The sequence below is a fragment of the Mauremys mutica genome, chromosome 3, assembly GCF_020497125.1.
Source record: "Mauremys mutica isolate MM-2020 ecotype Southern chromosome 3, ASM2049712v1, whole genome shotgun sequence".
NCBI lineage: Eukaryota > Metazoa > Chordata > Testudines > Geoemydidae > Mauremys > Mauremys mutica.
The window spans coordinates 28,175,160-28,189,776 of record NC_059074.1 but is presented as its reverse complement, the minus strand read 5'-3'; the positions used below and the strand labels follow the sequence as shown (position 1 = coordinate 28,189,776).

At 40.9% G+C, this 14,617-nt stretch overlaps 1 protein-coding gene across 1 annotated transcript in view; it reads right to left on the bottom strand.

The window, feature by feature from the left end:
* The window catches only part of NBAS (NBAS subunit of NRZ tethering complex), a 363,078-nt gene that overhangs the window by 87,094 nt on the left and 261,367 nt on the right, over nt 1-14,617 (bottom strand). Inside the window, exon 47 of the mRNA XM_045011210.1 lies at nt 774-863. Within this exon, the coding sequence (XP_044867145.1) occupies nt 774-863 (90 nt within the window). The remainder of the gene's footprint in view (nt 1-773; nt 864-14,617) is intronic.

Below are 14,617 nucleotides of genomic sequence, written 5' to 3'. Positions count from 1 at the left end.
CGCAAGAACATGGAAGTAATGGTCCAGGCCAAAGGTAACATGTTTCAAGAATGAGATAACTGGCATTAGTATGTATGGCTATGCTGTTAATATGTAGGAATACGCTAGCCTCTAGAGTAAGATTTTTATTAAAATAAAAGATTATATGGGTGAGGAAATAAAGATTTGGGCATGGAACGTTGGACACGGACATGAATATTTAGAAGGGTGCAAAGACCCTATAAGAGGGCAAAACCACCATGCAAAGAGGTGCTCCATCCAACTAGTTTAGTTCCCTTTTGTTCTTTTTGTCTTTAGCTTTTAGCTTAGCTTTTTCAACAGCTACTCAACATTTGACCCTTCTCCACCATCTCGGATACTGAGGAACATGAAACATCGGACTCATTTGTCATACCAGAGACAAGGCTGGTCCTCTGCCTCCCATCACCAGGTCCGCTAAGGAAGGGTGTGAGTGTGCAAGTCTAAGCAACTTTTGTAAGAAATGATGCCACGGGTATCCACAGAACTCTATTATTTCTTTTTGATTCTGTGGTTTCGAGCTTTGATCACTTTTTCCTTTATTTTAATAAAAATCTCCAAAGCTCAGCTTTGACCTCAGCATGAGCATTCTAGCCACACACCCTGAGGGTCCTTACAAAATATTGAACATTCAATTCTGCGTAGCATGATTTCAGGACGAGAACCTGATTATCTTATGGTCAGATCATGGGCAAGCCTATAATAATATACAACCCACTAAAAATCAGGTTAACAGCATCCATATACATTCTTACCCCTTTTCAGCACTTGCATGGACTGCAGAAACAATCTCTTCTAGTATCTGAAGCGGGTCTTTTATCAAAGTAAATTCAGCACCATTGCCACTGTTAAAAGAATCAAACAAAACCAGTTTTTACAAAAACATGATTATTTTAGAATAAAGGTTTCTGGACACAATATCTAATTTCATCTGTACACCTGAAGGTCATTTATGAATATTCAGTAAATGTGACAACTTTCACAGTTATCTCTGTGTCAGATGTGATGCGAGGAGCAAAAATGGAAATAAACAACAGGAGAAAATAACAGCACTCAAATACGCTTTAAGGAAAAACCCCGGAGAGTTAAAATGGCCTGGAACATTTGGTATTCTTCAGAATGCCCATCTCAAATCTGGCCTATGTGAAAAACTACGGAAATGCATTGGAAAAAATTTGCAGGGTAACATGATTCAGTGTGGGTATCTTCCTACCACTGATTATTGCTCTTCAATAATCAGTCTGCCTAGGATTAAATACAATAATTATGAATCATGTATCCAGTCAGGGAATTTCCACAGTTGGAGGACACACCTCTCCACATGTCAAAAGATGATAAAAGTTGGCGTGGCTGTTGTTAGCTACTTATCTAAAGATTAAAGTTGCAGAGCTGTTTAAACATTTGTCTTATGGAATGAAATTTCAAATCTTTTCATACGAAGTCTAGAAAAATAAACATGAAAAATGACTGACTACTTAAGGGGAAACTGAATTACACTAGCACTTTATGCCTCAAGTGTCTTTTCATACAAATTGTTATAAGGGCACTGATGGTTAAGCTGACCTGTCTATTTTAGGGTGACTCATTTTAATTTTTAAGAACTAAGGATGCTAGACAAATGTTTCCAAAATTGGTTTGCTAAGAACAACTCAATCACCAGAGATAGGTTATACCCTCCCTTCAATTAATCAAGACAGTACAGTTATTGTATCAATAGAGTAAGTGGCAGCCTCTCTGTACCTGAGAACTATGGCTTCCTACTACTTCGAAAAATGTCAAAGGCATCAATGATTGCTCTGCCAAAGATGAGATAATCCAAAGGGTATCAGATATTGAAATATTCAGAGGAATAATTACAGCACTTTTCACATTTACCCTTAGAGTTACGGTAGTTTCTACAACCTTGTAATTTATGCAACTGCAGTGGGACAATATTTGCCCTAGCTAAGAAAATAACTACTCTACACAGGTGACCCTTGAGGAAAGTATAGAAATGCAGGTTTTGAAACTTTAGCAGATTTTCTTCTTTAATGTTGATTAGTAGTCACGGTCTATGTCAGTAGCATTGTATCAGTAGATTAAAAATGACTGAATGGCAAAAAACTACATTAACACAGAGTTAAAGTTGTTTGGTGGCATGCTGTCCCCCTGCAGAATGATGAGTTAAGCAAGACTCAAACTTCTGAAAATCAGGAAATGCAGAGTTAAGGTTGCCCTCTATCAGCAATGCCCCACTTACACCTTGTTAATACACATAATTTACACTGCCAAGCCTACAGGTGCTGAAATGTACAAACTTTTCACCTCCTTTTACCACTCATTCACTCTCACCCACAGGATTCCATCTGATACATACATATGACACTGGCCCTTGGTACTGTAAGATTCAGGAGGTTCCAGATCCTGGAATACACTCACACACTTAGCCAACTGCCCAGAAAGAATATCACATGTATACAATTGATGAATCACTTCACAGCCTTTTAAAACTCCCTTATACTTAGAGCATAACATCTTAACTTACACTTTCACTTAACCATCATTAAAGTATTAGTCCTCTCATATTCTAGTTCACTGCTGACAATGTCTTTTGTAATAAAAGCCCTATGTCCTGATACTGACATAACAATTCTGAAAATAAATGATGGATACTGCATCCTAAAGATACACATGCACCTCTTCTTTCCTTTCCTCACGTGAGAGGGTGCGAAGCATCCATTTCCTCATATCACAATCACAGCTCTGTCACACACCTCAAAGTAATCCACAGATCTTACAAACACATCTCTACAAAACAGAGCTAACTAGTGCCTCGACCAATCAATCCAGCTACACCTGACACTGACCACACTTGAGTCCATGTGGATAATAAATGCTTAGACTGCTCTCATATCCCAGCTCACTACTGACAATACCCTTAGTAATAACCTGCCCCCAATGTCCTACTAATTACATAATGTATGTAGAGCTTCTCTTTCTCAGGGTTTGTTAATTTCATTTTCTAGGCTTATTTTTAGCAATTTTTGAGTTCTATGTAGATGTTCAGAAGTCTGAGGGTTTCACGGATCTCTTGTACGCTGTAATGAGATGATTTTTTTTCAGGTACTTCCCAAAATTCTTGTCTACTTAATTTTTATTACAGGTATAAAAAATGCCCTACATCAGGGGTCCCCAACGCAGTGTCTGCGGGTGCCATGGCACCCGCGGGGGCATCTTAATGCGCCCGCGTCCTGGTCCCCGGGAGAGCACCCGCCGAAATGCCGCAGCAGCATTTCGGCGGGGACGCCTCTCAATGACGACGCTTGTCGCCGACAAGTGATGTCATCGAGAGGCGTCGCCGCCGAAATGCCGCCGAAATTCGGCAGCATTTCGGCGGGTGCTCCACCACCGCATTGGTCCTTCGGCGGGCGCCCACTGCCCTACATGATTAGTTTAAGCTTCACATCCTTGTTACTGAAACCCTGGTTGGTGTATTAGTCCCTATTGTGCTTTAACGTAGTACTATTTCATATAGCATTATGTTAAAGCACTCCAAGGAATCTTTAGTGCTTAACAGCAGGATTTACACAGACCAGTTAAATTGTAACATGTTAGTGTGCTTTAGAAATCACATCTCCATAGTCCACATTACTGCTCTGGGTAGACAATCCCTTAGATATAAGCCAGTCAGCAGTGACATTTACCTATATAAACAAACTGCACTGTGAAAGGGATGAAGTCAACATGAATTGAGTAACCATTTCTGGTGTTTATTGGATAAATGCTCATTTCATTATTCTCATAACCGGGGTGTTTTATCAAGCTATCAATTATAACCTAAAATTGGAAGACCTAAATGTACACAATTCTGCACTGAACCGATGCATACTAGAACCTGAAGGTACAGATGCAGTCCTTTCTTTTTGCTCTCACACATCAGAGGGTGCAAAACACAGATCTCATATCACACTTACAGCTCCTTACATCACAAACACACCTTTACCAAGCAGGCACAACTATTGCCTCCATCAGTTCTTCTAGGTACACCTAACATGCTGACTGCATCTTGAGTGTATGCAACTAATTCCCATTGGCTACTGCCTATGCCAGGGGAACAGAAGAAAGGCAACCAGTTTTGTTTTTCATTTTGTTCTATAACAGTGTTCGATGGAATCCTGTGGGTTAGAATGAATGGCTTGTAAAGGGAGGTGAAGAGCTTGTCCATTTCAGCAACTGTGGGCTTGGCAGAGTAAAGGTACGTGTGTTAACAGAGGGTAACCGCTGAAAGAGGACAGAGTTAAGGATATCCTGATGTTCAGAAGCTTGAGTCTTGCTCAACCCAGCGTTCTGCAAGGGGACGATAGACCTTAACTTTGAATGAACATAGGGTTTTTTTGTCATTGAATTTTCTAGGTTTTTTCATTAATTTTTTTATCCAACAGAAAAAGATACACTGTTGGTAGGAATTAGCTGTCATTTTGGCAGTTGTAGATACCATGTCCCACAAGTTTGGCCTTCCCTCCCAAGACGCACACATCAGCTGGTTTTGGCACACCTTGCCAGCCATGCCCCTGACGCATTCACTGCATTCCCCCTCCAACCTGGCCCCCTCCCCACTACTGTACCCAGGCGCTCACTGCCCCCACATCAAAAGCAGGGAATGCATTTCCAGGAAGTCTTTACTTCCTGGTATACAAACATCTCTATTGCTGTTACTACCTCCCTTCTGTAACTGACTCATGCAGTGCCTAGAGCGAAGGACAACTATGTTACAGTGGAATGGGGCTCCTGGTCATGTTTCAAAATGGTTCGAGGGTGGAGTTTGTGATAAGGCTGGTGAAAGAACTGAGACAGGATTTCTGTTCCAAAATACTGAGCGTTTTATGTTTGAGAGAAAGATCCCCTAATCCCTATCCAGTAGATCAGGGGTCGGCAACCTTTCAGAAGTGGCGTGCCGAGTCTTCATTCATTCACTCTAATTTAAGGTTTCGCGTGCCAGTAATACATTTTAACGTTCTTATAAGGTCTCTCTCTACAAGTCTATAATACATAACTAAACTACTGTTGTATGTAAAATAAATAAGGTTTTTAAAATGTTTAAGAAGCTTCATTTAAAATTAAATAAAATGCAGAGCCCCCCGGACCAGTGGCCAAGACCCAGGCAGTGTGAGTGCCACTGAAAAATCAGCTTGTGTGCCGCCTTCGGCACCCGTGCCATAGGTTGCCTACCCCTGCAATAGATGTACCCCATCTCCAAGAAACAGTGAGATGTCAGAGCTGGTAATGTTTCTATGCCATATAGTGCACGTTGTCTGGTCAGCCCATTTCCAATTTCCTGATTAGTGTTCTTCCAATACTTAATCACTTTCATATGTGGCTGTAGCAATTATTCAGACTCTCAGCGAAATCTGAGAAAACAGCTCCTGCACACAAATCTCTGATGAGATCCACATCTGCTCTCACACACTGTATCGTGTATCCTAAGAATAAGGCTCAGATCATCTCAACCTGAGTGAATCATCACAATGTCTGATAGATCACAACTTCTTAGGTCACTGGTTAGATGCTGCAATGCAGGCAAAACATGGACTCTCCCAGAATCCACATGTTAGCAACTCTGGCAGCACACACATTTATTTTCCCTCGGTAGTCAAAGTACCTGGACTATCAGCTGCAAATGATCACTTTGTGTCTTTGGAAACACATTAATTGCTCCAAGATCTGGAAGCAGCCACTTGCCCTGCCTTGGGACCAGTAAAATATAGATTTTCTCAAATAACAAAGCCAACACTTGCCTACCACCCATTCTCACTTCCTGCCCTCTCTGCAGCCGCAACTCCTCTCCTTGTCTCTGTCCCTCCCGCAAAGTCCTCTGTCTCCAGCTCCTCCCTACCTATAACAAAAATGTTGATAAGACTGGCTGCTGACTATTCTGCTGTGTTCACAATAAGCCTCCCCTAAAATAAATACACGTTGTAACAGAGACAATGTGTAGCAAGCTATACGAGTTATTAAATTTGTATCACATGCATCCGACGAAGTGGGTATTCACCGATGAAAGCTCATGCTCCAAAACGTCTGTTAGTCTATAAGGTGCCACAGGACTCTTTGCTGCTTAAATTTGTATTGCACAGGAGTACAAAGTTCTGGAGTAGAAACGTCAGTGGAGGGGTGTTCACCAGGAACAGTGACATGGGCACATTCCCCCAAACTCCCCAGGCAAGCATAAGTGGGCTGCAAAGAAAACATCTTATTGTGTTTTTCTGTAGTGGCACATGTGCACTATAATCCTTCCACAGTACACATCTACACAAGCTAAGAAGTGAACATTTTCTTAAATATCGTTCACAATTTGGGTTCCCCAAAGATGTAATCAGTGCCATGCACTACTTTCGGTCAAAATTGACTTGCTGCAGCCCTAAATATCTCTCCACCTAGTACACCTCTCCCCTCCCAGGGAGCATTCATGTGTCCAATTTCCCTCAATACTTTGATTATGTTCCTCAAAAATAAAATTGCCACCCATGACTCACAAATTGCAGCAACCTGCAGACATTCAGTCCAAAACTTTTTTTCCTTAGGTGGAGACTTGTAATTAACTTATCCTTAGTTATGTTAATTGATGGATGAGTTCACAGCCATCAAACTCAGCCACATCTGTGATTCATCCAGTCATGAGTACTGCTCAGTTTAACAGTATAAGGCAGCACACAGAAACCATTTTCTGTACGGCCTGTAACTCAGGAAATCCTCAGTTAAATGACCCCAAATTTGGATCACTAATGCTGACCTGCAACTCCATGAGGCACATTATATTTCAAAGCACTCCAGGTAACCATTTGTATTTTATAGAGTCGAACCATTATATTTGTATTTTAAAGGAGTCAAACTTTAAAGCATATAAAATGGCGAGACTGGAAACCCTCCAGTCATTTTTCTGTATTGGTAAATGGACATAAAAATGACATTTTCTTAAATACCACTGTCAATTTGGGTCCCCCAAATATTTAGAGGTGCCAGGCACTATCTTGGGTAAAACTCAACAGAGTGTGACCATCACATCAATAGTTTGATCTCTAGCTCTCTGGAACCCTAACCCCCCAAAAAAACCAAAACCAACCAACCAACCAAAACCTACCTAGAAACATCCAGAAATAATAAACCATATGAAAGAATGAGGATTCTGAAAAAGGGAACCTGTAATAAGAACACAACACAGCTATATGCACAATGAGATGGTTTCCAATCTGTTTAAAAAAAAATAACTAGAAGGAAACAAAAAGAAAATTTCAAACACCGGAACAGAATCAAGAGAGCTATAACATTTAAACTTACATTATTAGAGATTCTTCTATAGACTGACTTGAAATTTCCCATCTTGTCTTGTTGGGCCTGATAGGTTTTTTTTGGACTAGCTTGTGCAATAAGGGAATTTGTTTTTCATATATATCATCAAATATACAAAGAACTCTAAGAGTGATTTAAAAACCACGATCCAAACAGAGAAATGAAGAGATATCAGACCTAGTCCCAGCTCTGCAACAGGATTTTGTGTGATTCAGTTTTCCAGTCATTTAAGATAGACCCTTTCTATGGATAACCAAATTTTATGCCCTGGGAGAAAGTGTGTTCACTAATTTTGGGTTCCTCAGGTTTTGGATGGTACAAAAATCTGAAACACCTCCAGTACTTGATTTTTAAAAAAAAGCTCTGGCTGACTTCACTAGGAAGTGCAAATGCACCTCTGGAAATCATGTTATGTATCTCAAACTGGGCTCTACTGAAACAGACATTAAAGGAGATTTCTGAAAACTGAGGCCTTAACTTCTTGTGTTTTAATGATCACATATGTGAAGTAGGGACAATATTTACTTTCCCAGGATAATGTTAATTAATGTTTACAAAGTGATTTGAGATAATCACATGGAAGGTACTGTAGAAGGGCAAGTGTTATTTCACCAGAAAATTGGTAAACTGGCCCTTTTTCCTAAGGTAGAAAGTCTAGTTATCCATGGTAAGGATGTATTTTAAAATAAAATAGAAATGAACCCAATTAACTGTAATTAAATAAATGTTCATTTCTAAAATAAATATATGGTTGCAAGCAAGTATTTTTCTTCTTAAAAACCCGATACTATCTGAGCTGCTTAAAATTGGTTAGGACAATGAAAAAGAATTACAATTAAAAAAAAAAAAGACTTTTACATGACAATCATCCGCTAAATTTTCACAAGTAATACCGGTTTCTTATTTTCCTCCTAATTAACAGTAAAATCATCAGAAGCTACTGACAAAAGCAACCATAATTAATGAAACATTAGTCCTTCACACAGATTATATGGTATTTTGTGTGCATTTTTTTGGTCTCTCTCCCTCTCGTATGCCCCACCCCCCAGGATACTTAGATGCTTTAAGGTGAAGACTGCATGAGTCTAGTGTAATTAAACTGATAAAGACTCATTTTGTTTTCAGTTCACCTGCAGAAAAACGACATGAATTTAATCAAAAAGGTCCTCAAGAGCAATAAATTTTTTTTACAAAGAATGCTAACAGGCGAATAAATTAAATACAACTAAATCTTTTCACCTAATTACATTATTCACTGAAAATGCCTAATGCCTTGTTGTTTCCTTAGCCTAAGTTTCTATCCTGTTATATTTGTGCAGCCCTTCAGTGGTAGGAAATCAGAAACTTCTGCACTGGTGTTAATATTTGGGGCATTAGCACATCCCAGTGGGTAATCATGAGTCACAATGTCACACAACTGTGTTTTCTATAAGAAACGCCATACAATTATGTACATTCCTAAGTTATTAAACCTCTGCTTCCCACACTGTTCTCCAATAAGAGCATGGGGCAATGGAAAACTAACTCTCCTTTCTGGAACTGATCATTTCCTATGTCCGAAAAACATTGGGATACATCTCTCCCTGCAAGTAAGAGAAGTACTTCATTCAGAGTTGTCAACAAGACCCCAGAGTCTGGTAAAGCCAGATGAGAATTCCAATGCTGTATGATGCACACAAGAGATCAGAAGACCCAGGAGCTGACAATGAAGTGGATTAATTATATTCAGTTCCACGACATCTCAGTGTCTCTTGACTCCCAGGTAGTAGATCCTCTGAGATGGGCTTAGAAACCTCTTCTTTAAATGTATCACAAATATTGGTGTGCATGAAACATGGAAAAGGTCTTCTGCCTCTTCTCCATTTCTTCCTGGGAGGTTTCTGTGGACAATACTCTCAGTATGTCATCTAAAAATAGGTATAGATTATACCCTAGATGACTCAGGGCTTGGCTACACTTGCGAGTTACAGTGCAATAAAGGAGCCCCGGGCACACTAGCTCACTACCCATCCACACTGGCAAGGCACGTAAAGTGCTCTGACTCCGTGGCTACAGCGCTGCTGGTATTCCACCTCGGCGAGTGGAATAAAGTTTGCTGCGCCCCCACTGGAGCACCGCGGTGCCAGTGTGGACGAGGTGTTGCAGTAATGCGCTCTGATCAGCCTCCAGAAATGTCCCATAATCCCCTTAAAGTCAAGTAGCCACTCTTCTCATTGTTTTGAACTCACTGTAGGAATGCGGATATGCCGTTTGAAAGCTCCGTTTCTGACAGCCGGCTGCTTATTTGCTCCGAGACAAAGCAACCATTAGTGTGGAATGCTATGTGTGAGAGAGGGGCGGGGGGTAGGGTCTGCTGCTGTCTGAACTTACAAGACAGCATGCTGACATGCTCTCAGCCCCACAAAAACCCACTCTCTCTCCCCTCACATACACACAACACACTCCCTGTTGAATGGGGAGACTTTGGCAAACCAGTAAAGTGCTTGAAACCACTATGCTTATTGTTAAAGGCGGCTTAGTCAGCAAACTGTAAATTGGCCATTCAGCAATCTCAGCTTGATCAAGGCAGGAGGGGAGGGGGTTTTGAGGTGCCACAGAAAAGGCAGCTTGACCCCGCGTCCTTCTTGATAAGAATTGTGTTGAAGTTGCTGATACATGCATTTTAAAAGAGCAGGAATGTCTATTGGGGTCTCAAGGCTGCAAACTCCAGAAAAACCCACACCTGGTTAATCAATAATCAGAAGGAGCCTCTTGCTTGCCCATTGGAACTGCTTGCTTAACAAGTTTTCTTTAAGGGACATGTCATTCTATTATTAATGTATAAATATGGGGGAAAAGCTTGAGATAGTGGGACTCGTTTGGGGACTCTTTTTCGACTCTCTCTCTGGATACATCTTGCAGTCCCCACCGGCAGAGAGAAGATTTGGCCACTGGAAGCCTGCCGCTGTGTCACTCGAAAGCCACACTCAACTTTGGTAATTAGCAAGGTCGGGGGTGTTTTACTAATCTTGTTGTGGACGTGTGTAAGTGCTTGAGACTAAGGGCTGGTCCACACTAAGAAGCGGGGTCGAACTAGGGTACGTAAATTCAGCTACGTGAATAGCGTAGCTGAATTCGAAGTACCCTAGTTCGAACTACTTACCCGTCCAGACGCCGCGGAATCGAAGTCCGCGGCTCCAAGGTCGACTCCGCCACCGCTGTTTGCAGTGGTGGAGTACCGGAGTCGACCGCGGCGCTTCCGGAGTTCGAACTATCGCGTCCAGATTAGACGCGATAGTTCGAACTCCGAGAAGTCGAACTCACCGCGTCGACCCGGCTGGTAAGTGTAGACTAGCCCTAAGTAAAGTTTAGCTTTAAGTGAAAGCACTCTTGTGTTGTCCTGTTTGTGCCAGCCATCTATCGGTCGGACGGCCATGTCTCCCCTGATTTATTTCCCGACACCTCCTCACACAGAGTAAAAGTTACCAAGAGCTTTGGGTTGAAAGAACCCCGGGTAACACTATCACACTCCAGCCCCCTCACCCCCGCATTTGAAAAGCATGTTGCAGTCACTTGCATGCTGGGATAGCTGCCCATAATGCACCGCTCCCAATGCCGCAAGTGCTGCAAATGTGGCCACGTTAGTGCGCTTGAAGCTGTCAGTGTGGACAGACTGCAGCGCTTTTACCTACTGTGCTCTACGAAGGCTGGTTTAACTCAAAACGCTCTACATCTGCAAGTGTAGCCATGCCCTCAGAAAGGCTAAAATCATTACCAAAACCTTTGTGAGCACACAGAGGATGAAGGACATAAAAGGAGAGTCAACCAGTTTCCATTGTTAGCAGTGATTTCTCTAGGAAAACCAAAGAAACTGCCAATGACAGAACGTAATTGGAATATGCAAACAAGCTTCTCATGGAGATACTACACTTATAGTGGAAGATTTTCCATCCTAAATTTGGAGAAGTGGGGCTGAAAAGTCAGCGAGGCAGGCTGACAGTATAGGAAAATGGAACTATCTGACAGGACTTGACAATTTTGTTAAATACTCTTGACTTAGCTCAAAGTTATGCATCTAGAATTAGGGGAATAACTATGCGTTCCATCTAAAACTGATCTGTTTCTAAGGAGGCTTGTGTGAGATAAGTTTGGAGCTGGTTGGTTAGCTAGAAAAATCCAAAGAAATATGAAAAAAAGGGGGGAGGGGGAATTTCCAAGAGAACATTTTTAGATGGTTCTATGCAAAAGTTAGTAAATTGTTTACTATGAAAATACACAGAATTCTGTTGCCTTTTGAAACTGTAAATAATAATAATAGTAAATAATACACAACAAATGGAAGAAAGGGGAAGTTGATAATAATGAATACAAATCAGGAGTTAGGAATTACAAAAAATTGATAACGGAGGCAAGGGGCATGAAGAGAAATCTATGGCCAGCAGAGTTAAGGATAATGAAAAAGGAAGTTTTTAAAATATACTAGGCACAAAAAGAATCCTGACAATGGTATGGGTCCATTACGAGATGGAAATGGTAGAATTATCAGTAACAACACAAAAAAGGTAGAAGTGTTCAATAAATATTTCTGTTCTGTATTTAGGGAAAAACAGATGATGTAGTCTCATGACATGGTGATGATAATACCGTTTCCATTCCACTAGACCAGGGGACGGCAACCTTTCAGAAGTGGTGTGCCAAGTCTTCATTTATTCACTCTAATTTAAGGTTTCGCGTGACAGTAATACATTTTAACGTTTTTAGAAGGTCTCTTTCTATAAGTCTATATTATATAACTAAACTATTGTTGTACGTAAAATAAACAAGGTTTTGAAAATGTTTAAGAAGCGTCGTTTAAAATTAAATTAAAATGCTGATCTTACGTCGCCAGCCTGCTCAGCTCGCTGCCAGCCTGGAGTTCTGTTCACCTAGGCCGGCAGCAGGCTGAGCAGGGCCTGCGGCCGGGACTCCAGACCTGCGGGGGTGGGGGTTCAGGGCAGAAGGCTGGGGTGTGTGTTAGATGATCACAATGGTCCCTTCTGGCCTTACAATCTATGAATCATTTTTGTACTGACGGTGGGATCTTCATTTTATCATCCAAATGTTAAACAGACTTTTGTCCTGCATTAAGTTTGTTTTGAGATTTGCATTTTACTTTGGAGTCATCACAGAGGCCAACACAATCTTTCACAAAAGAAGTAAACTTACATTAAGGTTAAGATGGCTCAATGACATTCCCTATCAACTCAGTCATTAAAAATCCAGGGGAACTCCAGTTAAACTAAATGTTACATCTATAACATCCTCAATTTACATGGTTAGCCAACATGCACCCCAAAACACAACTCAAACTCTTCAGCTCCACAACACTGTATTCTTTCAAACCTGTTGTATGACCAACCACAATTGAATAGAATTGGAACCAAGCTAGGGGGCTGATTCTACTCAATAACATCATAAATGATTTGGATAATGGAATGATTTAGTTGGGGATTGGTCCTGCTTTGAGCAGGGGGTTGGACTAGATGACCTCCTGAGGTCCCTTCCAACCCTGATATTCTATGATTCTAGAGAGTACATGTATAAAGTCAGCACTAATCCAAAATGACTGCTTAGGAATGAGTAAGAAAAGGATCCGGGTGTTATAGTGGATCACACTATGTAAGTCAACAACGTAATATAAGTCAACAACGTAATACTGTTGCAAAAAAGCAAACATCATTCTGGGATGTATTACAGGAGTATTGTAAGCAAAACATTGGAGTAATTCTTCCACTCTACACAGCACTGATAAGGCCTCAAGTAGAGTACTGGTCCAGTTCCAGGAACCACACTTTGGGAAAGATGTGGACAAACTGAAGAAAGTCCAGGGGAGAGCAACCAAAATGACTTAAAGGTCTAGAAAACATGATCCACAAGGAAAGTGAAAAAAAATGGGATTGTTTAATTTAGAGAAGAGAAGACAAAGGGGACATGATAACAGTCATCAAGTATATAAAAGGTTGTTACAAACATGAGGGTGATAAATTGTTCTCTTAACCACTGAGGACAGGACAAAAAGCAATGAGTTTAAATTGCAGCAAGGAAAATTTACGTTAAACATTAGGAAAACATTCCTAACTGTACGTGAAGTTAAGCACTGGAACAAATTTTCTAGGGAGGTTGTGAAATCTTGGTCATTGGAGGCTTTTAGGAACAGGTTAGACAAATACCTGTCAGGGATGGCCTAGATAATACTTAGTCCTGTCTCAGTTGAGGGGACTGGACTAGATGACCTATCAAGGTCCCTTCCAGTCCTACATTTCTATGATTTTTATGAATTCACATGTCCAATCCCTAATAAGCCTAAGAAGTTTCAATACAAAAAAAACCTTAGGAGTTTTTTTTTTTAAAGCAAGTTACACTTATTGAGTTCCTTAACTTGGCAGTCCTTGCAGGCAGCAAGGATTTTTTTTTTTTTTTTTAATAATTATACTTTTTCCCCACTGAACCTTGAAATGCACAGGCGTCACAGAGAATGTTGTGGTTAGTAAGTTTTGATTTGTATCATGCACTAGCTTGAATGTTAATGTACTGGTGCATGAATGAGACACATTCAATTTCACTCACTTCAATGACACCAATGTCAGCAGGCTAAAAAGATGCCAGGCAACAACCTTTCTTTAAAATGCTCTCTATATTTAGAGAGAAGCTTTTATACACTTTTAACCCTCTTCAGTACTTAGGTCGTTATGCGCATTCCATCTTGCACAAGGATGCACTTCACAGCTTTTGCACCTGTCTTTTTACATATCACAATCTAGGGACATATGGGCCCAGATTTTCTGATGTGGGCACTAAAGTTGCCTTCTCTTCCCTCCTGCCAAATGGGGAGTAGAAGCAACAGCTAGGATGATCTCCAAGAAGGAAATACCCCAAACCTTTGAGGCTCCTTTCCCAAATCAGCCAACACTAGCTATAACCAGGTTTGCAGAGGTAAATCAAGGCCTTTCAGTTCCCGGGAACCGAATGGACTCATCTGGAGAACTGCGTTCATTAGCTCCCACTCTCCCTTCTGCTTTGGGACATCGGCCAGGAGAAGCATTCAGAGCCTCTAACATCATTTACAGACCTCTGAAACTTGGTCACTTGTGGTTGTTTCCTGATCATCCCATTACTCACCTACCCCTACAACTTATCAGCTACCCAACTTCATTGTTCCAATACATTATGTTTTTCCCAGTCTTATTCTTCTCCTTTCTACCTCCATTCCTATCAGTTTCCTTCTTCCTTTACTCAATTTCTTTCTTACAACAGT